The sequence below is a fragment of the Lissotriton helveticus genome, chromosome 11 (assembly GCF_964261635.1).
Source record: "Lissotriton helveticus chromosome 11, aLisHel1.1, whole genome shotgun sequence".
Lineage (NCBI taxonomy): Eukaryota > Metazoa > Chordata > Amphibia > Caudata > Salamandridae > Lissotriton > Lissotriton helveticus.
In genome coordinates, this window is record NC_136072.1 from 215,724,959 (window position 1) to 215,750,931 (window position 25,973).

The 25,973-nt window shown below is 44.3% G+C and overlaps 1 protein-coding gene across 1 annotated transcript in view; it reads right to left on the reverse strand.

Annotated features, from left to right (window-relative positions):
• Window positions 1–5,098: 5,098 nt before the first annotated feature.
• LEKR1 (leucine, glutamate and lysine rich 1) overlaps window positions 5,099–25,973 on the reverse strand; it is a 635,278-nt gene continuing 614,403 nt past the window's right edge. The window contains exon 14 of the mRNA XM_078665467.1: window positions 5,099–8,918. Within this exon, the coding sequence (XP_078521593.1) occupies window positions 8,517–8,918 (402 nt within the window). The 3' untranslated portion in view covers window positions 5,099–8,516. The remainder of the gene's footprint in view (window positions 8,919–25,973) is intronic.

The window sequence follows — 25,973 nt, forward strand, 5'->3', positions numbered from 1 at the left end:
CCATAAGGAGATCTCCACCCTGAAGGAGGACAACTCCGCTTACACAGGGAAAGTTTTAGTAGTAACTTTACACTCCTAAATCCTATTCTAGGAGGCTCAAACCCCTGTTTTGAGCAGGTGAATACATGCAGGTCTGCACCTTATGGTAAATTTACACTTGGAAATGGTGACTTGCAAAAATGTGCAAAGTTACTATTTGGAGCAGTAGTCAGTTCACATGAGTACATTTAAGCATGTAAATTTACCTTTGTGAATAGGCCTCTAAATGGAAAAGTAAGGGGCTTTGACCTGTCCATGAACTGTGTAAAATGACTTCCGTTGGCAAGTAGCAAAAACAAATCACTCGGTTTGCAATGCTTGAGTGATCGATGGCACCCAATGGAATCTGCGTAGGTTGACACAGAACGATTTGACTAACATGGATAGGCAGGTGTTTCTAAACTGTTCATTGGCAAAGCCTCACATACTCGTTTAGCAACAATAGTTGAACACGGGTTGCTGCTGCTGCCTCTGGTTACAACATTACTAAACTGGTAATGTCCTTCAGTGGATTGATTTGGTACTGACAGGTAATTTCTGACCACCCCACCCCTTACGCTGCTGGGGTCCAAGCATTTACACAGACCTTGATGCGTTAAATAGGAAGACGAGATATTATGGTCGAACTGGAGGACAAAAAAGTTAAACGTTACTTTTTTATGTTAAATGACGCCAGAAACACAAACTAGGACCCACATTTTTTTTTATTAAGAAAACATATTAAAAAGTAGTTACATTGTTTGTTCTGTTTGCTGGTAGTGCTAAAGATTTATTATTTCAAAAACAAAAAAAATAAACATTTGTAGGTGCGGGTGTCTTAAAATACTTGAGATGAGTTTGGAAACCAGGTGTAGGCTGCATGGCACGTGTGCATTTTTATTGCCTGACTAGTAACACCCATTCCCATAGCGATCATGCATTCTGTCTCTTGGGTGCAAGACGACACCTGACATTTGGCTGTAAGCTAATGTTCTGCATATTCTTTCCATCAGCTATCTGCAAAAATAGCTCACAAAAAAAATGGCAGAGTGTTTTCTAAACATGAAAGTTAGCACAGATGATGAATAGAGTTTGAAAAGGACGCCGTGATTAATTCTAACTAATGGAAACATTTACATGCGCCTTAAGAATGAGAAAGTTTAGATTTCCATGTTGTGCAAGATTTGCTTTACACGAAAAACGCAGCTAAACACTTAAAACATATTTCCAACCACAGTCGGTTAGCTCTCAATTAAGGGTTGTTTTCCACCGTGGGATTCCAAGTGACATCAGATAGACAACAAGGAGGAGAATTGAGCAGTCAGTGATGTCATTTGGAAAGCCTTGGTGGATCTACCCTTCTACAATTTTAAGTTGGATATGGATCACACAGATTCCCTTCTCCTACTCAGATCAGTAGCATAATGGTGGAGGCATAAGGGTGCCATTGAGTTACCATGGATGTCCATGTACAGCCTCTACTTCTTCAGCTCCCATACCCTGTGTTGTACCAAACTCTGAGCCCGCTCCAGGGCTATCACAATGATCCTGAACTTTTTTAGATCCCAGGGAAGTATTAGCAGAGGTAGAACACGTAGAAAAGGCAGGAGTCTAACAGAAGACAGGGCATGTCTCTAAGGGAGCCATAAAGGAGAAAACCTCAGAGTGCAAAGGTCTCAATAGCGAGCATTCTTGGCAGTATTGAAATGATCTACCCAAGGCATACCTCACTGGGCAAAGATGCATTAAACTACCTCCAGGTGCAGACACCACTTCTGGTCAGCTAGATGGGGCCTGCTGAGCTCATCTGCCACTTCTTCTTCAGGGATTGTGCTAGATAGTCAACAGTCAGCGAGATCCCCTGAAGGTCCAGCCAGTGCCCCAGTCTCAGTGTTTCTTGTTACAGCACACATGATCCCACACCGCCCTGCTTGTTGGAGTCAATGGTGGTCATGTTGCCCATCAGAGTTTGCACAAGACTGCCCTTGAGGGAAGGCAGAAAGACTTGGAGAGCCAGCTGGATGGCACACCGCTCCAGAAGGTTGATATGGGGCCTATGCTCCAACTGAGATCAGAGGCCTCTGAATCCACCGAGTCCTGGTGACCTCCCCAGTCCAGAGCTAATGCATCTGTCACTGGGATGAGCTCTGGGTAGGGTAGGGAGACGGCCTGCTGGACCTGAGGTTGCTGTCATTCATTCACTATTGAAAGTCCCGGATCACTTTGTCTGACACCTAAATGTTGTTCATGAGACATTCCAAGTGTTGATCCAATTTCAAGTGGGGGTTCCACTGCAAATCTTGCATGTGCCAATGGAGATAAGGCACCAGAAGGCTACACAAGGCCAGGAGACTAAGAAACCTCAGAACCATGTGAGTTGGAATCCAGTACCAAGCTTGAATCATGTGTCCAGAAAGGCCCCTAAAAAGAGAACTCTTTGCAACAGCCAGATGTTTGGTTTCAGCTCTTGGGTGGAGAGCCCATAGACAAATGTAGTGAGATGTTTGTTCATAGGTGGCCCACGACCATCTGTGACGAGCCCTCCTTCAACAGCCAGTTGTTGACATACAGGGAGCCATGCACTCCTGACCTTCCAAGATGGGCCATTAACATTGCCATCACCATTGTGAAAACATGGGGTCCGAAGTGAGCCTGATGAGAATAACAGAGAATTGAAAGTGTCCCTTATACAAGTCAGAGGAAATGTCTTTGGCCCTCAAGACGGTCACAGGAAAATACATGTTGTCTAAGCTAAAGACACAAGCTTTGGCATTGTCAGTAAGCTGCCCCCTTGCTAAGTGTCACAGGCTTGCTTCAGGTGATCAAGTCTTTTTGTTTTTTAACCCTTCACTGGAAAGCCTTGTAGTGCAGGCTTTGGACAGCAGAGTGAATCCCAATACCTTTCCCACTATTCCACCTCATAGAGAATCTGAAAGCACTTCACAAGAGGGCATTCTCCTCCACCAGCAAAGCTTTAGGCTCTTCAAATGTAGTATGCCTGCTAGACAGATACAGGTATGTACTCTGGACATGGCAAGTGAGATCTTACCTGCCACCTCTCCGAGGAGTTGTAAAATGTATTTGCAATTGGGTCAGGGTCGGCTTGGTTGGGACTGACATGACCTTCAGTATGGGAGTGGAGGCACAGGCTGATGTCTGTGGCAGGGGCCTTAAGGCATCATTTAGTGTAAGGAAGATCCTCTGGTGAAAATCCAACTTGGGAGTCTTGTTGATCGAAGGTGCTCTTGGGAAACCCTGAATCACCAGGAAGAGTGAAGCATTGCTTACTGGACGCCTCTCCCTGCTGAGAAGCTGCAGATGGCCCATGATACCTGGGACACACTGACTCCAACTGCAGAATGGAGATAGAATTGGATTGCTGGCCCAGAGTCTGTGCTTTTGAGTGCCAACTGCGCAAACCCTCCCTAAAGTGGAGGGACCTATTGTGTTTGTGCCCAGACTTGTCCTCAGACTTCGCTGTAGACTTACTCAAATAAGGAGACCTGGATCAGGACTGAAGTGGGAACAGACCCATGATTTGAAGGTCGACAAGCCCTTCTACTAAAGTTGCGCCATGGTTCAAAGAAGCCACCTACCAGCACACAGAAGCAATTGCTAAAAATGTTTTTGGATTGAGTCTGGCACCTGGAGGAAATCATCAAAAGGTGAGGAATCTGTGGTTAGAAATGTCCATGAGAATTAATGGCACTCATTTTCCCTACATTAGATAGAAGGGTAACCTGGTAAACCTGCAAACCTGGGTAATTAGTAATGTAAAACAACAACTGTTCCCCTAGAAGAGGACAAGAAGGCTATGCTTCCTTTATATCAAAAATGTTATGAACATACATAAATGTTTATACAGTTATATTTATTTTCTGTAAATTGCTTCTCCATATGTATAATCAAGAGGTAGGTGCACTAGAAAACGTACTGACCGTGAATAGTGATAGGGGTAAATAACAGTGAAGTAACGCTATTTACAAAGGAAAATTAGAAACACTGTAGACTGGTTAATAGTACCATTTTTTAATAAATAGCTCAGACTTAGATTACAGTTTTCACATACTACCATGAATACCACTCAGCAGGTAAGCGTGTTGATGTTTCGACAACTATGCTAATTATGACAGGGTCTTCATCAGGACAAAGGTGGTAGGACCGTGTGTAACAGGAATTAAACTTCATTGATAAAGCTACACCAGAGCACACTCTATCACTATATCTGTAATCCAAACCACAACTAAGGTTATTTAACGGACAGAGAGGCACTGTGGGGCAGTCTCCCATCTGTGTACTTCCAACAGTTGATTGTTCCAGTATTCAAGATTCAAGGCTCCAAAATCACAGTTCCAACAATCAGGTCTTTTTTTGCAACTTTCCATTTTATTTTCAGAATATACAGCAGCAGCAGATGCGCGTTTTGCCTGCAGGGCTTTTTCAAGGCTCAAAGAATGTTTATATTCTGTTTGGGGCTGAAAAATATGTTTATCGAAAAGCAAACGTGTTGGGTTGGGTCTGGACCCACCAGACGCGGTTCTTTGAAATTGGCACTTGGGAAGCGGTAACACAGAGAGACAGGTGAATGGACGTATCAAGGTCCACGTAGCAGCACCGGGTGCTGTTACAAGCAGCGTTTTTGGAGTTGTCACTTATTGTAAGACAACGTACACGGACTCGTTATCCCTGATGTTTTTAATTATTAAGTTTGGTGCAACACTATATGCCCAATGATCTGAAAATTTGGTTTTATACTATAACCACAAAAGATTTTACAACAACACGTTTGCTTTTCGATAAACACATTTTTCAGCCCCAAACGGAATATAAACATTCTTTGAGCCTTGAAAAAGGCCTGCGGGCGAAATGCGCGTCGGCTGCTGCTGTATATTCTGAAAATAAAGTGGAAAGTTGCAAAAAAGCCCTGATTGTTGGAACTGTGATTTTGGAGCCTTGAATCTGGAATACTGGAACAATCAACTGTTGGAAGTACACTGATGGGAGACTGCCCCACAGTGATCTCTGTTCTTTAAATAACCTTAGTTGTGGTTTGGATTACAGATATAGTGATAGAGTGTGCTCTGGTGTAGCTTTATCAATTTTGTGCTCTGGGCCATCTTTGGTCTCCAGAATTATTGCTACTCTGATGGGTGGGTATGTAAACACCATTTTTTGAGCACCTCCTACCAATTGAATTCAATATTGCATATATAGACTTAGAATGTCCCAAGATGTGCAGACCACAGAGCAAACCCATAACTTGTGCTGCAATATTCAGGAATTAAACTTTACTCTGTAGGTCCCTCAATGTCAAGGTGTAGGACAGGGACTGTATTTCTGGTGCAAAAAAGAGGTATACTATGAAGTGTTGTGTCCGCCTTGACAGAATTGTTGCAAGTGCATGTGTGTGTGTATGTGTGTGTATTTGTGATGTGAGAGAGAGCAAAAGAGAGATGCATATAACTGTCGCAATATAAATATGGAAAACAAATAGATAGAACAACACACTTCAATTCATGATTTTTATACTCAATCGACACTTCTGGCCAGATTTAGTTTGGTGGATGGGCAAACCGTCACATAAATGACAGATATTCCCTCCACCTTATTACAAGTGCGATATAGCCAATGCACTTGCAATAAGGTGGGCGGGATATCAATCACATTTGTGACGGAGTAACCCTTCTGTCAAACTCTAAACAGGCTTTTTAGGTTTTGCTTGTAACTGAAAAACAGCTGAACAGAAACACTAAATCAACATAAGTCACCAAAATAAGCTAGTATCATATGCTGTGTACTTTCATTCGCTCCTCTATTTTTTAGTCTTTCATGCATAAAGTTGCCAGGGAAATATTCATGTTAAAAACATTTATTTTGAGGTCCACCTCACTTCTACCTTTTCCCCAACATGACCAATATGGATTAAAGTGGGAAAGGTTAGAGCCTGCATTTTTTACCGGTTCCTTGCAAAATTCAGTACTCATTAGTAATGGGAGAAAGGGGAATGCACAAATGAAACAAAAAAAAGAGTGTTCCTATTGAGTGTTGTGCCAAATCCAACTTCAGAGACACAAATGCTGCCTTTGTCAAAATCATATGTGTGTGATATATAACGGTCGTAATATAAATATGGAAATCAAACACACAAAATGCACCGTTCAATTTATGATTTGTATTACAAATCTATACAGTCATTTGTATTACCAATGCATCAAACAATGTCATGAATGGCATTAATGAAATCTACAAATTAGCATTGAAACAAATTTGCAAAATTACCCAAAAAACTTTTTAAAAAAATGTGGGTTAAGAAACACTTGAAAAAGTTTGTTCCGCTTTTATCGGCAGATACATCTAATCGTTTGAGTAATTGGGTGTCAAAGTCAGGCATTCTCTGAACAAATATAATCTGGAGGATCAATGGGAGCTCACAAACAGGTTTCCAATCAAAACACAAAATGCTTCACCAGGCAGTCATTATTCAGAATACAAAACTTTACCAATAGAATGCAATAATCTGTGTTTTTAAGAAATCGATCTTAGTGGCTATAGTTAATGATTGTATCATGGCAGTGAATGTTTTGAGAGTTTAGGTAACCTGCGACCTACTCTTCTATGAGAACACATTGTTGCATTGTTTACTACAAGAAAAACAGTAGCTTCAAAACTTCAACTTATGTCTTTTTCTTGTGTGCCCTTTTGAATTGGTGGACACCGATGACCCAGGAACTGCAAGTCTTGGCCCCAATCTAGATCCTCCAATTCCCACATCAGCACCAGGAGGTCTGGAACCGCTCTGTTTATATTCACAAGGAGTTGAGGTATTACTGGCCTATGATCCAGACAGAATCAATCTCCACTGGGGCCGGGCTTCACCAAGCCTAGAGGCAACTGCAATTTGAAAAGAGGGAATTCTCACCTCTTCAAAATAGGTCTTTGGCACACATTTGCCCAGTGTAACTGAGCCTGCCTTCAAGGGCTAATCACCCTCATCATCATACTCTGGGGGAACCAAGAGCAGGGAGCTGAGTAGGGAGACAATATTATAATGTAGGAGGACATTGAATAGGTCAGAGAGGGAGGCCATGCCTTGCGCAACTCTTCGGTTTTTGCCATAAGCTATGCTAGGCACCTCAGACAAATTGGCAACAGGTCCTGAAACAGACGATATGGGGCATCTCAAAACAAGTACCCACTCATCCTGCAGTCTGTCATCTTGTCTGTGCCCAAGAGAAGGTGAAGTATAATGCAGTTTTTTTTAGAAATGCGCACCAATCTTTGTCACAGTAGCACAAGGCAGTCACACAGCTTAGGGTTAGACAGCTTCCCCAAATGAGAGCCCCAAGGAGCCCTGCAACAAAAGGTAAACACAAAACATGTCTGAGATTAATGATGGCAAGCACAACAGAAACACGTATGGTCAAGTGTAGCACGGCAAACAGTACGACCTGAACATGGCCAATTTGAACCATGCTGCAGGTGACATCAAGCCAGTCAGCAGATGCAGTGGGTGTGTGAGTCCAAGCACTGCGCCAACACACCACAATAGCTGCAATATATGAGCATAAGGGGGTGGACCAATCAACTGCTGCTCCCATTTACTGCTATCCATCCAAATGGGCATCATCTGCTTCTGTGACTGATTGCACCTCAAAGGACACAAACAGATGGTAAGTTTCACAGCCACACCCAGAAAGAGAGGTAGTGATGAAGCACACGCCCCTGCATTGGTACTGTCACACCCTCAGAAGAGAGAGCTTCAAACCCACCAGAGACTAAGGCCCCAATTTAATGACATGCAGAAGAAAAAACAGGAAGTGTGGTTGTCTTCAACACCATTTAAGCCCATGAAGCAAGTGTGACTTAATAGTAGGGTAAAGGGCAGATTACTGGAAGCAAAGTTTTGTCAACAGGGCCTTTATAGGGTATTCGTGTGGGTAGAGCGGGCCTCTCCCTATTTGAAAAAGAAATGAGACGACAAAGGAGATGGGGAGGCAATATGTCCATCTCTGGTTGTAGAGTTCACAGGTGCTCACTTACAGCATTTTCTCAGATGTTTTCATAAGTCAAAAGTATCACAAATCTTTAGAAACAATCATCTATTGAATTATTTTGTTTAACATTTTTGACATATTCCCCTGAAATATCTAATGGACATTTTTGTTACATTGCCACTACAAGGTCTTTCCACAAACCAAAAAAATGTTGTACCATGCCTTTTGGTAGAATCAGAAGAGAGTTTCGTTTGTATGTGAACTTAGCTGCCTGGTTGTTGATGGTCAGTGTTATACCGAGACCTCAGCTCAAATTAAAACAGAGCAGAAAACTTGGCAAAAATGTTTGCAGGATAATGTTTTTAGAGCGTCATGGGTGTATTGCTGAAAAAAGCTAGAATCAAAACACGAAGAAAATTTTAGGTTGAATGGTGAATTCAACTGCTGGTGGTCACAGCTTCATCTCACCTTGTATGCATAGGATGTTGTAATGGATTCTAGAAGTTATCGCTGACTTGACTGCCTTAGAATTGCAGTAATCCTTTTCCTTGCTTCACCTACAGAAGATGCTCTTTCCCGTGGAGGGTGTGGCGAAGGTAAGGCAGAAAACCCTATTCTGTCAATACTCCTGTGCTTCGTAGGAGCAGAGGCACTAACAGGTCCTAAATCTCCATGACGTCCAATGAGTTTTGGTTCTTTACCAGCGGTTGGGCTCGTGAAGATCTTCTGTTGATTACTTTTGACTAATCCAGAGGGCAGGGTTTGACTGGTTGAAACGTGGTGAGAGGGAAACTTTTCACCAATTTTCTTTAATTCCAGAAGTTGTTCTCTCGCTAGTGTCAAAGCCTCGGTCAACTCAAACCTCTCTTCACATTCTCTTCGCACTGTTTCCTGAAGAAATGTGTTCTGCGGATATAAAGAAGATGTGTGTTTTAATGTACAGGGGCAAGTAATATATTTTATGGTCTTCTAATGCTAAAACATTTTTTTTACCGAGTTGTGCATAAGTAGAGGTAGATAAAAAATGTAAAAGAGAAGAACAAACCAAACAACAAAGAAAATAGAAAGTTATGCGGTAAGGGAGAAGGAAGAAGGTGGAAGTGAACAAACCACAACATGCTGTCTAGGATGGTTATTGCAAAAGTTGAATAGATAATTCTGCTTGCTAGAGTAGTAAGACAAGATGTGTGATCCAAGTTAGACGAAGGAATACAATGGGAGCGGTGACATGGTTAGCAGAGTGATGGAGTAGAGGCCTCTGAAAGCCGCAGGAGTTGACAGGAGATAAGGATGATCATTCTAGCACCGAAACTCTTCCAGAGAATCAAAAGGTCAATTCCTTAGCCATCAGGACAGATGACTAAAAGCAAATTTAGGACTGGAAGCTATACAGTCACTTTACTAGTCTCTTAACACAAGCCCCTACAGAACTACGATTGAACAGAGGCATCAGAATTAAGGAAACTTTGTCATTTTTGTATTTATTATTATATATGTGTGTAGGGTATTGTCAACATGAACTAGCTTTCAGAGTTTCGGAGCAATGGACAACAAGGTAGAGATGGTTATGCTTTGAGGAGAGAAGCATTGATTAAAAAAAACAAAAAAACTTCAAGGAACATGGGAAATAATAGGTAGAAAAATATTTCAATATCAGGCACTGATGATAACCAACTAAGCCCACACAGAATACAAAATGTAAACATTTATTTTATTGTAGAATTAGAAAGAACCCAAAACAAAAGGATTTTTTGCAGGTTTCTGGAACAAAAGTCACAAACAGATTTGATTCATCGTCTCATAACTGGCACAGTGAAGGTTTTATAGTGGATGATTTTATAGGGAATTGTCATATGAAGGGATTTGCTTTCTTAATATTTATAGTTTAAGACTCCCGTGCTCAGTAAGGTTTTGAGTCCAGTTTAAAAAAGTCTTTAGAGTAGGAGCTTTCCTGATCGAGAGAGATTTTCTATACAAGATGTTCAGAACTGCTCTCTGGATGCCGATGTGAAAAACATTAAGTGCATGTTCTTTCAGTTTGGAAAGTAAGTTTATTGAAGAAAGGGGAATAAAAATAGAAAATAGGAAACATCATACAAATATATCAACAACAAAAAAAAAGGAAAGGAAAAGGAGAAATAGGTACAACGGAGAAAAAGAGTATCATACAGGCATGGTTATGACAGAATGGTAATACAATCAAAAAACAACATAAGCAGCAGGATAGTACATTAGACAAAGCATATGACATTAATTTAAACCAAAATACGACAGTATGATATCAGAAAAGGAATGTCATGGAGGCTGGACAACGCCTTTTTGAATGGGGTCAGAGTAAAGAACGCATAGTGCTAGTGTCAATGAACAATGTAATTGGTAACCATAGATTTAAAAGTTTTGTAGCTAAGTGAACAGGGTGAACAAAAGCTGTGTCAAGCCTATGGTTATAAAAAACAGCATACCACCATGCTTGAAACGATAATTTATGTAAGTCTTTCCAATTTTTGGTGATTTGTTGAAATGCAACGGCTAACAAAACATCTAGAATCTGTGTGTTATGAACTGAATAGGTGAGAAATAGAGAAAGGGAAATTAGAAACAAAAATGTAGTTAATCTGGGCCCAGACAAGTCTCCAAAAGGCATGTAAGGGTGGGCATATAAAGAGACGATTTTTCAAATCAGCGGATGGGGAGGAGCAAGACCAGCAAATGTCAGGTAAGTCGAGGTGTCTTTTATGTAAAAGGACCGGATGAAATAAAAGTCTATTGTATATAAAAAACAGTGTTTCGGTTGTGTTAGCAGCCCTGGAGGATTTCCTGATCTTAGTCTAAATTTATTCCATAATAAAGTAGACCAATCCACTCCGAGGTCTTCCTCCCAAGCAAGTTCCACCTTAGTTTTTTCTCTATCTGGATGAGCCATACATATATGAGCCTATATGGCTGAGGCTTTGGGGAAGGAATATAGGAGAGTATGTAATTTATTGACAGAGAAATGAATGGGAGGAGTATGAGAGGAGAGTTTGAGCTTGCTTTTTAAGCAAGCAGATAGAGCTTGCTTAAAAAGGTTATGTAAATGTAAATGTAAATGTAGTATACTTGTAAAGCACACAGCTGCCCCAGCAACGGGGCGTCCCGGCGCTTTATAACTCTGGGGAACCCGTCCTGGCTTTCCCTGTGGGATGGTCCCTTGCTGGGAGTCCCCAAGGTGGAGCCAGGCATCCCCGGAATTGGTGGGGCCGTTGTGGAGATTAGGCAAGCTAATGCCCAGAGTTGCCGAGTGGAACCCCTGATTAGAGTAAGCACCGAAGCGAGAATTATCGAGTCCGCTGACCAAGGTCCACGACCCTGCCGCGTCGGGAATTGAACCCTGGTCCCAGGCTGACTTCTGCTCTCAGGCCTGCCGCCTCTAACCAGTGAGCCACACTTATATTTAGAGAGAAAAGACAGAGGTAAATCAAAAAGCTGCCGAGCTTTGGAAAAAGAAATAACTATCTTTTGAGAGAAAAGTTAGTGTATCCAAATTAAACCCTTCTGGCTCCAAGATTTCCAATATATAGGTTTCCCATGAATTAGAATGCCTTTGTTATGCTATAGAGGAGAGTTAAAGAATGAGGCTGGATCATTAGGAGGTGGGGGTGAAGTAGAGTCTGGAAGTTTACAAGTGTGCTTGAGGATGGGGGTAGATAAAGATTGTGGTTTACAGGGAAAACACAGGTATTCTTTAAAGGAAAAGGGAGAGAGGAATGAGCGTTCGAGGTCTACCCACAAAGGACAATCTGACAGTGTTTCATCCAGCCATCTGGAGGCTTGACGGAGTAAAAAAGATCTATGATAGTTGAGAAAGTCAGGATAACTAACTCCACCTTCTGATTTAGTTTTTATTAATCTGAACAGTGAAATTCAAGGTTTTTTGTTATTCCACAAGAATGATGATAGGATAAAGTTTATCTTTTTGAAAAAATTTAGGGGAATTGGAACTGGAATATTAGAGAGAGTAAATAAAATGATAGGGGAAGCATCATTTTAATAGTGTCTAAGCGGCCCCACCACAATAGATATAAGGGATGCCATCTAGATGTCAGTGTGGAGATTTTTTGTACGCACGTTTCCAAACACAAAGAAACTGTAGTTGATAACCAAGGGGTAAAAGAGAGACCCAGATATTTAATATGTTGGAAATTCCAAAAAAGGCTAAATTGAAAAGAAACGGGGATAGGGGGAAAACTTGGCAAACTCCTCTATTTAAGTCAAAATAAGGAAACGTATTACCGTTTACAAAAACTGCAGCTCGGGGATTAGAGTATAACATTGAAATCAAAGAGATGATCTTTGGGCTAAAACCAAACAATTTGAGTGTTTGAAAAAGATACGACCAATTGACCCTATCGAAAGCTTTCTCTGCATCTAAGGCCATAGATGCTAATGACTGCAATTAATGAGGGGATTTAGAAAGGATATAAAAGAATATGCTGGTGTTATCTGAAAGTATGCGACCTTTTACAAATCCAGACTGTTCCGCACCGAGAAGTTGAGGGAGAAAGGTCTCTAAGCGCATGGCCAATGCCTTAGAGAAAATTAAGCTCATGTTCTCATATTAATGTGACTGTAACCTGCTTCTGCCATGTTTTCCTACTCAGGCTAACACTGGCCACAGGAAGTGCCGATCTCTGACGCTAAATTGCCTTGCATTTTGGCCTTTGAGGCATAAAATAAGTGTGTGCTAGCTCGTCTGATAGCCGTTTATATTTTTGCTATTAGTGAAGGTTATTCTCCCAGGCACCTGCTTGTATGCTCTGTGAGAATTATATCTTTGACCACAACAAGAAACTTGTGTGTGTTATGGTATAATTTTGAGATTAGCCTAGCTAGTCAAACTTGTCTCTCCAGTGATGTCAGTTGACTCACTGATTCACAGACTGTTTTTTTTTCTTCAGTAAACTCTTTCAGACATCGAAAATAGTGGTAAAAGGAAAAAAAGTTTTGGATCAAACAGATCACTTAAAAAAGAAAGTGACAGGAGCGACCACAAAAAGAAACCGCATGTACCAAAAAAAATTGAGTCATGGTATGGGAGACAGGGGCTCTCTCAGGCAGCATGCCTGTGATCACAATAGTTTATCAGATTCTCCGGGGCCATCATGAGAGCAACTTATTAATAAATTCAGATAAACACACTGTATAGAAAAGGTAATCCCCCTGACAAAGTACATGAAGTAGAAATTCAATTGGAGGGTGGCACATCGTGCAACATAAGGGTGGTGTTCTGGTATCTTTTATTGAAGGCCAATGACTTCATCCTATCCAATGGCGTTTAACCTCTACCCTTTGATAGTAATCCACACGCGGGGAGGAAGTAATACTTGAGCCATTTTCTTCCACAGTTATCTGAGGATTCTAGAGAAAATATGCATACGAATAGGCTATAAAGGAAGCCCCTGCATTGTATAAGAATCAAACAGGGTGTTGCAAGGACTTGACACTCCTTATGATTCCTCTCCAGAGTTAACTACAGGGTGAAGTGCAATATGTATTAAAGCAAAGATGCCAGGAGTGATATAAAACCTATCTTGACAGACCTTCAATATCAAGGAGTGATAGTGCCCTGTCACGTAACCCTGAACAGCAGCCTGTTTCCAGCAAATGAAGCCAGAAAACTTAAATTATCTAGTTTTGGACTATAAGAATTTGAACTCTCACACCTGCACACTCCTGCAGAATACCTAAGGTCCAGTCTTATTTAAGATGTAAAAAATAAAAAATTACAGGGGTGTGGCCAAGCAAGTTGGTGGCCAGGAAGTGTTTCTGAGAAACTCCAATGTCCCAGGTAAAATCCTGCATAATCCTCCTCTACCATAACGCATTTTACCACTCTAATTGATTCTCCTGTTGATGTGCCCCATATCTGAAAGAATTGAGTGCCTGACGAGTGTGGTGGTGACTAAGTGGCGTAGCTGGAGACCTCAGGCTGATCTGCGTGGGGCTTGGGAGTGGCTCTCCCATGGTGGCCCAGGATCTGCCGGCCACAAGATTGCATTGGAGAGCCCAGACGCCTGCACCTGTTGGCACTACGGAGACTGCAAGGGAGGAGGTCGGCTGAAATGGCTGCCAGCCACGGTCAGACTGGATATCTAAAGCAGCCCTGGCAGTTGGTGGACCAGCCACAGGGGTGGGGGGATGCGCAAGTGTGCACTGCTGCTTTTGTTATCGGGGGCCGATATTTCAGTGCCACTGCAAAACCCGTCGCCAGTAACAAAACCAGTACCCGCAGCTGAAAATACAGCCCCCACCCTTCCAACCTCATGGGAAAATGCCCGATGCCCGCTGTTGCCAGTCCGGCCTTGTTGGCAGCTGTGAGGGAGCACAGCGTTATGAAAATTGATGGAGGCGTGGGGCCTAGGAGAGGTGATGCCTGCCAGCCTCTGCTCCATGAGGAGTAGTGGAGCCTTTGAGGAGGTGGTCTGAGGAACGCGCTGGAAGGAGCAGCTTTGGCACCGTGCTGGAGGTGCCCGGGGAGCCACCGAGCAATTGTCATTTTATGAGAGCTGCCAAGAGGAGGTGAGGAGCGGCTGCCGTGGGGATTGGATTGGTACTAGAGCAAACCCTGTATGTGGGAAGTGAACTGCCTGCTGGTTAAAACTGCTGGGGCTCCACATACATAAGGACTTGGCTGACTTACTGGCCCTCAGGGAGTGTGGGGCATATTCTTTGGTGCTACGGGATGAGGCGGGGAGACCTGCAGTGGTACTCCCTATACAACTGCTAAGAGGGCACCTAGATGAGTGGGGCCTTCACTTGGGACTTGCCTTGGGGTATGTTGGTTCTTTAAAAGCTGTGACCTGCAGGGAGGTTTCAAGGGGCATGCCTGGGAGACCATAGTGCCCCTACTAGACTGTTTGTGCACGCTTGAAGAGGCAAAAATATAAGGGAGGCCCCACTGTATTGGACAACTAGTGATTCCAGTGAGGTCATGGAATTCTAAACTCAGGACAACTGGACCCCAGAAGGGCACCACCATCATGCAGTACATGGTTGCCCCAACCCAGCCTCAGGAACTGTGGGATGAGACTGTCCCCCGCCTGATCAAGGAACTGACCTACCGCAGGGGGACCCGAAAAGAGCAGAACTGCTGGCAGCTGTATAGGACCAGAGAGTGGCCCTAGAGGGAAAAATTAAAACAGTGGGTTTTGACGACAATTTACTCAAGGAAATTATCCGATCAAGTTCATGTAGAGAAGGAATCCATCACTGAACCCAAAATGGAGGTCACAGCCCTGAGGGAACTGATGGCGAAGATGGAGACTGGGAAGAAAATGTTGGAGGCTAGGGCTTAGGATGCGGGGGAAGGAGCAGAGATGCCCGCTGCAGAGCGCTTTCTTGAGGATTCGTCCTGTTAGACTTTGAGACCACATGGCCTCTTTGTGATATTCTCAGTGAAACGAGAACTTGCGGCTTGACTACGTGGACAGTTGGGTGTTGCTGGAGTTAGCATACACAGGACCCCACATTTCCTGGTGCAAGAGGATGGTACCACATGACATGAGGAGGTGTCATAATCAATGGAGAGTCTCACTCTCTTGAGTGACAAGAGAAGACCAGTAGTTAAAACACCGGCAAAGGCTGATCTAAACGCAGAAGCTCTTGGTGAGATGGACCCCTAACTTGTTATAGCTGGTTGCCTTTATTTTCCCTTATTATTTTGACTAGTGATCAGCTCCAGCAAGGTGACTATCAAGTTGGAAGTTGACATTTGTTGCACTGGTGGTGGTGGTACTGGTGTCTGGCTGCTGAGGCTGCTGGGGTGTCCCTGACTGGCACGGTGCTGGAGGCTGACCTATGGAGAGGAGGGAGATCCTGCTGGGCTAAGGCCTATGTGAGGGAGGCCCACTGCTGTGTCCTAGATGTCCTGGATCTTGGGGTGGGGGGGGGGCACACCAGCTCCTGCTATAGCTTGAATAAACTTTGATTACAGGAATTGAAGGTGAAACTGTTATGGTGTTGGGAAAACTGCATATTCTGATTGTGGAGTTGGGCAAAGTTGTTAGATTGGCCAGGTTTAATGTGGGAAGACACACATTTCTTGGTTTAATCCATGTCTCTCTGGGGTGGGACTGTAGGGAGGGAATATCTTTGGTGTGAAAAGCTTAAATGGTTTTGCTTTTATTAGTTTGCTGCCTGTTGTTGCTCCCGTGAGTTCTTCGCTGGACTAAATGCTTTGGGTCCGTTTCAGGGAGACTAGTGTGTCTTGGGCGCCTAGACTCTCCATAGCATACATGAAGCTGCTAGCAAAAGCTACAACATTATCACCTGAAGTCTCCAAGGACTCAGTGGGGGCACAAAGAGGGATAGAGTCCTAACGTTCTTGAAGCGCAACAGGGTTGCAATAGCATTACTGCAGGAGACTCATCTAACAGCAATGGACTCCCAGAAACCTTCAAAAATTGAAGGAGTCAGATGTACTTAGCCACGTACTCTGGATATGCCATGGGGGCATCAGTATGGATAACCCTTGGTATCCTCTTTAGCCAACTCTAATTTAATGTGGACATTTAAGTACGATATGTCCTAGTATTTTGTCCACTAGATGGGAAGGAGATTTGTATATGTCAGCTACTACTACAAAGTGCAGGCTCTTCTGATGGAGTATGTGGGGATACCCACACTCTAGGGTGGGGACTTTGACTGTGTCCTGGATGGTGAAATGGATAGGACACTGCCTAGATAGTGCACTAAACCAGGCATAATAGCGGCACTGACTGATGTTATGACACATTCAGGTTTTATGAATGCCTGGAAGGACTTGCACATGATTTCCAGGGAGTAATCCTGTTACTTTCCTACTCACAACACATACGGCTGACTTGACCGTGTCCTGGTTGCTGGACTGAGCATGACTAGAATAATAACCACATGATATCTGGGTAGATTTCTCTCTGATCACACCCAATGATGGTAAACCACACTTGGGGGGTCGAGGGGCCCACCTGACCTGGAGACTTCTGCCTGACGTTTCGAAGGCAAATGACAAATGCACGGCAGGCAATTGGGCTTGGCAAGCACAAGAGTGAATGAATGAGAAGCAGTGAATGTGGCGGCATGGGGGATGTGACTAAGTAAGGTACATAGGGTGAAGAAACAACTTCAAAAGGACTTGGACTTGCTACACTGGGAGGGAGGGCTATCAGACACACAGAGTAGGGGGGCAGACTCTGGATGCCCAAAGGAAACTTCTAGACTTACGGTGTCACGTTGGTGACATATGGACAAGTTAGACAAATACACATTTAAAACGTTCCCTGAGGCCCAACATAGAGTGGGAGACAAGCCCAGCCACCTTCTTGCCTGTGTGTTGCAGAAGGAGATGGAGATACGCAGTGTGCTGCCTGGAAAGCCCATGGCATAACTGCGGTCACACAGTGGGGCATAAATTATGTTTTCACATGACATGTAAAGGGGCTGGATGAGGAGGTGCCTGCTTGAACACCTGATGCTGTCCGAAGCTATATGGCAGCTGTGGGGGTGACTAGGGTACCGGAAGCATTCTCGGAAGGCATTGAGGCTGACCTCACCTTGAGGACCTTAGGAAGGGCATGAGCTTGATGTCCAAGGAAAAAACACTGAGAGGTGATGGCTATCCGGCAGAGTTCTACCAGGCCTTTCTGTCTGTATTCTCAGAAAGGCTTTTAAAGGTGCATAATGAGGCAGGCAGAGTGGGCTCCCTCCCACCAACTATGCGGGATGGCATAATTTGTTTGATCCCAAACCAGGAGGAGAGTTGATGAATCCAGCCTCCTATAGACACCCCTCACTATCATAAATACAGACACCAAAGTCCTTAGCAAGGTATTAGTAAATAAATTGCAACAGGTGATAGTGCAGCTGCTACATGAGGAACAGCGTGCGTTTAAACTGGACAATAGTATGGCCATGGATGTATGATGTTACAACGCGATCAAAATGATCGCGGTACATCACAACGCATCTGTAGGGTGCTGGACTTAGGAATAGTAAGATTTACTATTCCAACTCCAGCCTACGTACAGTAAGGAAGGTGTTGGAATAGTAAATCTACTATTCCTTGGTCTAGAGCGCCCTCCAGCACAAGTCATGGTAACGACTTGCGTTGTAAAAGACGCGTCGTAATGGCACCGCGGTGTTTTGACCGCATTGTGAAGGATGTTTACCAATTAATTTAGTGAAGACATTTGATACCTTGGGTTGGGCTAACCTGATGGAAGCACTTTTGGGGTTTGCATGTAATTTTTGTGGCTGGGTGAAACTGCTCTACAAACTATATATGGTGAGAGTACAATTGGGCGGAGTGTTGTTGGAAACTTGGACCATGGGGCGGGGTATGAGACACGGCTGTCCGCTGTCTCCTCTTCTATTTGTCCTGATAATAGAACCACTGGCACTTAAGATTAAAAGGATCTCTATGACTAAGTGATAGAGATTGGAGAGTCAACACCTCTGGTGTTCTTGTATGCTGATGACACACTTTCTGTCTTAAGGAACCTTGAAATTCACTGCCCCATTTGATGTAACTACTGGAGGAATTTGGGCGGGGGTTCTCTGGACACCAAGTCAATCAACACAAGAGCCTACTGTTTCCCCTGGGGGGGTTTAGCTGGGCTGTAAATGGAGAGACTCCCTGACCTGAGACTAAGATGCATGCTTTCCGGTGTCTGGAAGTTCAAGCTTCAGTAACGGCAGACGAGCAATATGCCTATATCATGGGGCGGGTAATAGAGGGGCTTTGGGGCACTTTTGGTGAAGGCTTCCACTATCCATCATGGAAAAGGTGGCAGTAGCCAAGATGGTACTGTTACCACGTTGTTTATATCTAGAAAACACTCTCTGTCCACTCAAACTAGAAATATTTAAGCAGATGAACAGGATCTTGGTTTCACAGGTGTAGGCGGGTGGGCATTCTAGGGCGGCACGGACAACCCCTCATCTGGACCAGGAGCTTGGAGGCCTGGGACCACCGAAACTGGAACTGTACTATTAAGCAGACCATATTCAGCATAGTGCTAAGTGGTTGGACGAGAAAGATAACTGGAAGATAAAGTAAATGTGGGGATCCTTCCGTGTACGGTTGATGAGATGGGGCAACCAATGGGCTAGGGTGCCATACATAGTTTGATAGGCCACCCAAATCTTGGAACAAATTGTTAAGAGGATGGTCAGACATTACCTGTTTGTGAGAGACTTAGGCATCTGAGACCTGCAGCTGCCCTTTCATCAGATTAGCAAAGAAATGGCTGTAGCTTGATGGTGAGTGGGGGATGCCAACTACTTGGAGATTTATACCCTAGGGATAGGTTTAGAAGGCACAGGATACCTTAGGGGTTCACGCAGGCAATTTCTGCAGTATGCTAAACTAACTGGAACTGTGAGAGAGGTGTGGAAGGTGTGCAGCTACTCCTGGGAGTGTTCCAGTGCTAAGCTCACAAGTAAAGGCAACTTAGCCTTGAGAGAAGAGCCATGTTTTGAACCTCTTTTTAAACACGGAGAGCCTCGTTAAATGTTACTGGGCCTTGTGGAATGGCCAAAGGGGCAAAAATGCAATATATATTTCTTCAATTGGCCCTGCTACTAGCGAGGCAATGGACTGCCACTGGGTGGTTGAGCACGCGCAGTCCCAGCACTGAGCTATGGATACGGGATACGACAGAGAGGACCCCACGGGAAGAGACCCAAATAAAACTAACCAGTAAGTCAGGATGACTTGACAACCTGGGGCAACATCATAGACCACCTCATTGACAGGGAAAGTACTGGGGGAACAAGCAGACAATCAAGATAGCAACTACGCGTCCAGCACGATTGGGATGTAGGGAAGGTGTACATGGGACGTCTGCACCACACATAGGGCAGATTACTCATGGTATCTGCACTGATTGGGAATTCTGGGCGAGGATAATGTTGATGATTGGAGATGTTCATATGCTCAGCAGTTTAGAGAGGTGAGTGAGGGTGGTGGGGAGCAAGGGGAGGGGAGGCCAGATGTGCAGCACTATAGGATTTATTATAAGGCATTCAACTGTACTAAATGCATGGCAAAACAACCGCATGAGCACAACAGGACTGTTATTGACTGTTTTGGAATACACATAAATAAAGAAGTTAAAAAAAATGACATGATATACCTAGCAGGATTTTTAAAAAAAAATATAGAGCCTGAATCACACAATTTAATTGCCATCAGATTTGCCGTATGCAATATGCATACATGTGATTACTCCAGGGGTATATTGGCTAGGGGAGGGCAATAAATTCTGCGCTGCGGGTGGTGTTCGTGAAGTTTAACCCTCTTGGCATTACACTTGTAATGTGGAGTACCGACAAAACTCCCCCTGATAGCCCCTGGTGGAGTTTTTTCTCACGGGCGGCAGAGCAACATTAGGTTGGTTTCTATGAGTGAGAATTGGCATGCCCTAGCGTCCTTTTTGGGTGCTAGGATGCTACCCTGTGAGATTTTCTCAATGTGGCTAGGGTGCCATACATAGTTTGATAGGCCCCCCAAATCTTGGAACAAATTGTTAAGAGGATGGTCAGACATTACCTGTTTGTTAGAGACTTAGGCATCTGAGACCTGCAGCTGCCCTGGCGTCCTTTTTGGGTGCTAGGACGCTACCCTGTGAGATTTTCTCAATGTGGGAAGTCATGGGTAGTCACAACCATTTGTGGTAAGAAAGCTGACACTCAAGAAAATGTACTCAAACAGCAGCAAAGAAGCAGGCATGGAGTAATTTGTGCTGATTTTGCAGCATGGAACAAGCACCTGGTGCTAAAAAATTCCGCCCAATTACGGGACTCCGCCAAATTTTGTGGCGGTTTTAGGTAACTCCGCAGACTGAAACTCTGAGAGTTCCTCCCACCCCTAATAAGAACAGCTCTGGCAGTTCTCAATGAGAATATTGGAACTCCTAAGAGGAGGATCCCGTCATACCTTTAGATATGGATGACATTTATTTTACAAACAATTATCTAAATTAACTTTTGGAAATGGTGAATAGAAAAGTGAGTATTCTAGCCAATACTTTATACAAAACAAACTGTAGAAATGCAATGATTGTTATACTTGGTGTGATTTTTCTGTGATACAAGTTATCCAGGGAGGGAAAGCAAAAAGCACCAGAATTTTTGCAAGAAATGTGGCACCCAGCAGTCTCCAAATCAACCCAAAAAATTATAAGTCTTTATGGGATTTCTAAATCTTGGCACACGGTGCCCACCTTGAAGTGGGTAATACCCTTGAATGATTTGCTGACGCCGACATTTTCAGAGAATTGAACTGACACCCTCACCCATATTTTGCATGAGCTACAGGCAGACGTGGTAGAAACAAAATATATGCAAGCAAGGGACATAACCCCAGCAAATCACTTGGAGCACCGAAGGGTTTATCGTGATCAACTCCATCCAATTGACAAATTGGGAGACTCTCTCAACATGAAGGACTAGATCCAGTGCTACTGGTGACAGCCTCTAGAACCTCCCATGTCTCAAAAGTAGCAACATAGTTGCTGCAGCAACTGGATGGGGTGAGGTAGCTGCAGTTGTCAGGACTGGACTGCCCTAGAATAACCATGACATTTCTGATACTGTGGTGAAACGGTTATGCTGGGAAAGTCAAGCTCTTGCTCTTCTTTAAACATGTTATGGAGAAGTCAGGCTTCTCTCTGAATAACTGCCCACCATCAAAACCCATCAAATGACTGATATTCCCAAATGCATAGCCTTGATATCGCTTGAAAATTCAGAGGAAACTATTCAAGGAAGCTGACGCAGCATGACAGTCATGCCCAAAGACAGAGTGACAGTGCCCACAGAGGCAAAACAAAACTTCAGGATCTGTTTTGATACATCTGGGACATCATTCACCAGGTCAGAGAATGGCATCTTCTAATCATCTAACAGGCTGACGATCTCTTGTTTCTCCATTTCCTGTAAAGCATAGTCATATTAGTCCAAAAGGTGGGTCGCCTTAGCCGTGTGGAGAGCCAAGCTGATGGACGCCTACAATTTGTAGCTCAAGGTGTCAAGATTGTTGATTCCCCTGTCTGTGGGTGTCAAAGGAAAGGTGTTAGGGTTCTTCATGGAAAAAATGCTTGAACCACCAGACACTCCAGAAACGAGTGGAAGGGTAAAAGGTGCAGATCACCCATTGTGTGCCTATGGCATTTGGGGATGTGCCTGTGGACTCCCAGGTCACAAAGCGGTTTACCCATGCTATCATTACAGGGCCTATGAAAGCCTCACTGTTGGGAAAAAAAAGGTAAAGCCAGGCTTTTGAATATGAACTAAAAATCTCCTCGACACAGCCAAACCTTTTGCCCTTGGAGAGGTGTTCATAATGGAGTTCATTGTTTCAATTAGCCTTGACCTTTTCCTTTATAATACGAAAGACACTTCCTCTCATCAACTCTATGGCACACACCAGAGTTTGCTCCATTGTCGATTGTTGCGATAAGATTTGAAATTGATGCCCTTAAAGGCTTGAGCAAACGAGGGAAAGAACCATAGCCAGTTTTGTTTACTTCACTATAGGCACCATGGCTATAGAGGTGCACCAGTGGGGTCAGAGCCACCAAATCTGCAGAAACAACGCCCCTAGGAAAAGGCTCAGTGGGTTGTGGACCTGAAAAGATCCAACCAGAAAGCCTCAACCTGTGTGGGGTGGGTTGAAGCACTGGACAACTCTGGTTTCATCCTTTTATTGGGTAGGGGCATCCAACATCAAGGAGGAGTCCAGGGGGACCACTTTCCCAGGGAAGTAAAAGACCCCTTTTTCATAAGGCCCTTTTTATGTTTTTTGTGAGAAGAACTCTTAGGACGATATTACCTAGAAGGGACTTACCTTTGCGAGATGGAGGCTGCTTAGAAGTCTCCCTGCAGGCCTTAGCCAAAAATAACTTGGACTCCTGCTCTCTGAAGTGATGTAATGTGTGAGGTCATATCAGTGCATTGTGGGTACATATGTCCCGCGGATTAAAAGGGAAAGGCAGGGTGGTAGAGCACTCTCCTATAGGGGTCCAACTCTTTGGAACACCTTACCCCTTCCCCTGAGACAAAATCCCAATCTTGGAGCTTTCAGGAAACTTGTAAAGACGCATCTGTTCCTGGCTATCTAATATCTGCATTTTTTGTTTGTTTATTGACCTCTGGTTCCTGGTTTTTGGTAAGAACACAAGCGCGGAGATACCCCTTCGGGGGTCGAATTCCTGCGCTATATAAGAAAATAAATAAATAAATACATAAATAAGTTATAGTTAGTTCAGCTAACCATAACACTTAAAAATCTCTTGGTTTGTGTGTGTAAAATCTGAACTTAACCATAATGTCCATTTAACCTGTGTGTTTTAAGTCAATATATATATTGTTGTCATTTAATTATAAAATATTTTAAATAATATATAATCAACCGATCTGATCGAAACGCGTTGGCTGGATGATGCTCTGTTTGTACCACCTAAATAAAGCTGATGACTGAATTGGACACTTGGCTGGACTCATTATTTGGACAGTAGCGAGTTTGGGTATTGTCTATGGTGCACCACTCCATTGATTCTTTTGTGTTGTTCTGCATCTGCAGCTGCACCTAACGACAGCGGGTGCAGGGGTGTTTGTGCACTAATCATTGCTATACTAAAATAAGGAAACGAAAGAGCAAAGTGCGGCCATCACAGTCCTCCATTAGTAGTGCTTTTCTAGTAAAAATGGCTCACAGTAGTGTCCAGTACTGCCCCTATGAACAGATTGTGCTGAGAGGGCACCAGGTGAGATTTGTGTACGTCTACTGAAAAACCCAAGTCGAACAACAGGCGCATTGATATTTGCAAAAATGCAAAACCATCTCTGGGCACTTTGCTGTGAGCAGCCAGTCCTCCAGATAGGGCAAAACAGGAATCCCCAACCTTCTGAGATGTGCTGCTACCACCGACATCACTTTTGTGCAGACCCAAGGTGTGGAAGTAAGACCGAATGGAAGGACTGCACACTGGTAGTGATGAAACACCACTGTAAAATGGAGATACTTCCGATGCGACTTCAGGATGGGAAAGTGAAAACACGCATCCTGCAATTTGATCAACCCCATCCAGTCATCCTCCTGCAACGCCAGAAGAGCCTGAGTCAGGGTCAAAATCTTGAACTTCTCCTGTTTGAGATAAAAATTCAAGACCCTGAGGTCTAGGATCGGCCTCAATCGACCGTCCTTTGTGGGAATCAGGAAGTACCAGGAGTAGCATCCTGACCCATTTCCTGCTCCGGAACCACCTCTTGTGAGCATCAATCCTGATTGGTGGGAAAGGAGGGGGAACACTCGGAAGGGTAGGGCATATTCATTGTTCACAAGGTTCAACACCCAGAGATCTGACCTAACAGACCTCCAATTCCGTAGAAAATGGGACACCCGTCCTCCCATGGGACTAACATGCTCTAGGATGGAGGAGCTAGAGCTGCTTTCCTGCCGCACCAGTTGGAGGGGCAGGAGAGGAAGAGGAGGAGACTTTCTGCTGAGCCATACCTCGCAAACAACCTCTACCATTTCCCCTGTATGACCTGTACAGGGAGTTTGCCTGTTAATGCTGTTGCGGCTTGAAAGGATAAAGTCCTGCCAAAACTGCGAAGCCTGAAGTATCCACAACCCCTGGACTGAGACTGGAGACCCAGTGATCTTGCTGGGGTTTTGCTATCTTTAAAGCGTTGTAGCGTCGAGTCTGCTTTGGCACCTGTAGGAAACTAGGATCTGCTTTTATGGTTACCCCCACGTTTTCCCTGGTGCTATGCAGTTTCTGACTAGTCAGACTGGGAACCTGCTAGCCAGGACCCAGTCTCTGTGCCTTCTCCCCTAAATTGGTATGGTAAGTACTTAGGTAAGTCCCAGACTGGACACTGGTGTACCCATATCAGTCGCTAGTATATGGTACAGTTTGAGTGGTCCACCCATGGGGGACTACTGAAACTGTAACCACAGGCCTGCCATTACAGTCTGTGTAAGCTGGTGCTAGCACCACTTACGAATGATATAGGTTTCCCTATATCTTAGGTCACTGCACTTAAAACCTATAAGTCACCCCTACAGCAGGCCTTTCAATCCTGAAGGCGGGCCCTCGGTTCTAAGTGTGAGGGCGCCCCTGCATGAGCAGGACACCCCTACAACCTTCGGAGTCCATTCTCCTGGCTTGTAAGAGCATCAGCCATTATGATGCATAGAGCGAAAATAGGTCATTAAGCGACAACCATCTCTAAAATGGCTGTAACGAACCCTGTCATGTTAGACTCATACCCCCCACATTCCGTGCACTATAAAACTCCTCTGGGAGACCATCAGTGCTCATGGCACCAGTCTTCGAGACCCAGACAGCACAACACTGCTGCTGCCAACCAGAGACACGATTCTGCTCTCCTGCTGCTGAGCCAAGCTCGAGCAGGGGAAGGCAGAACAATAGGTAGGTATCGTGTCACATTGAGGTGTGACCACCGCCCAGACAGAGTTTAGTTTATTGGGGCTGGGTGGGAGCGTTTGCCAGTGCCACTCAGTCTCATTTGGTGCCCTCCTTCCACAGTCCAGTTCAAACGGTAAGGTAAGGTAAGGTAAGTATACTTGTAAAGCGCACTGTTACTCCATCTCGGAGTGTCCTGGCGCTGTATACCGCTGGGGAACCCGTCCTGGCATTCCCTGTGAGATGGTCCCTCCTGGGCACCTCCAAGGTGAATCCAGGCATCCCCGGCGCTGATGGGGCCGTTGTGGAGATTAAGCAAGCTATTGCCCAGAGTTGCAGAGTGGGACCCATGGTTAGCGTAGGCACCTTGGCGAGAATTATCGAGTCCGCGGACATTGACCCAAGACCCTGCCGCGTCGGGAATTGAACCCTGGTCCCGGGCCGATCTCTGCTTCAGGGTCTGCCGCTTCTAACCAGTGAGCCACACTTCTCCACTCAGAGAGCTCAG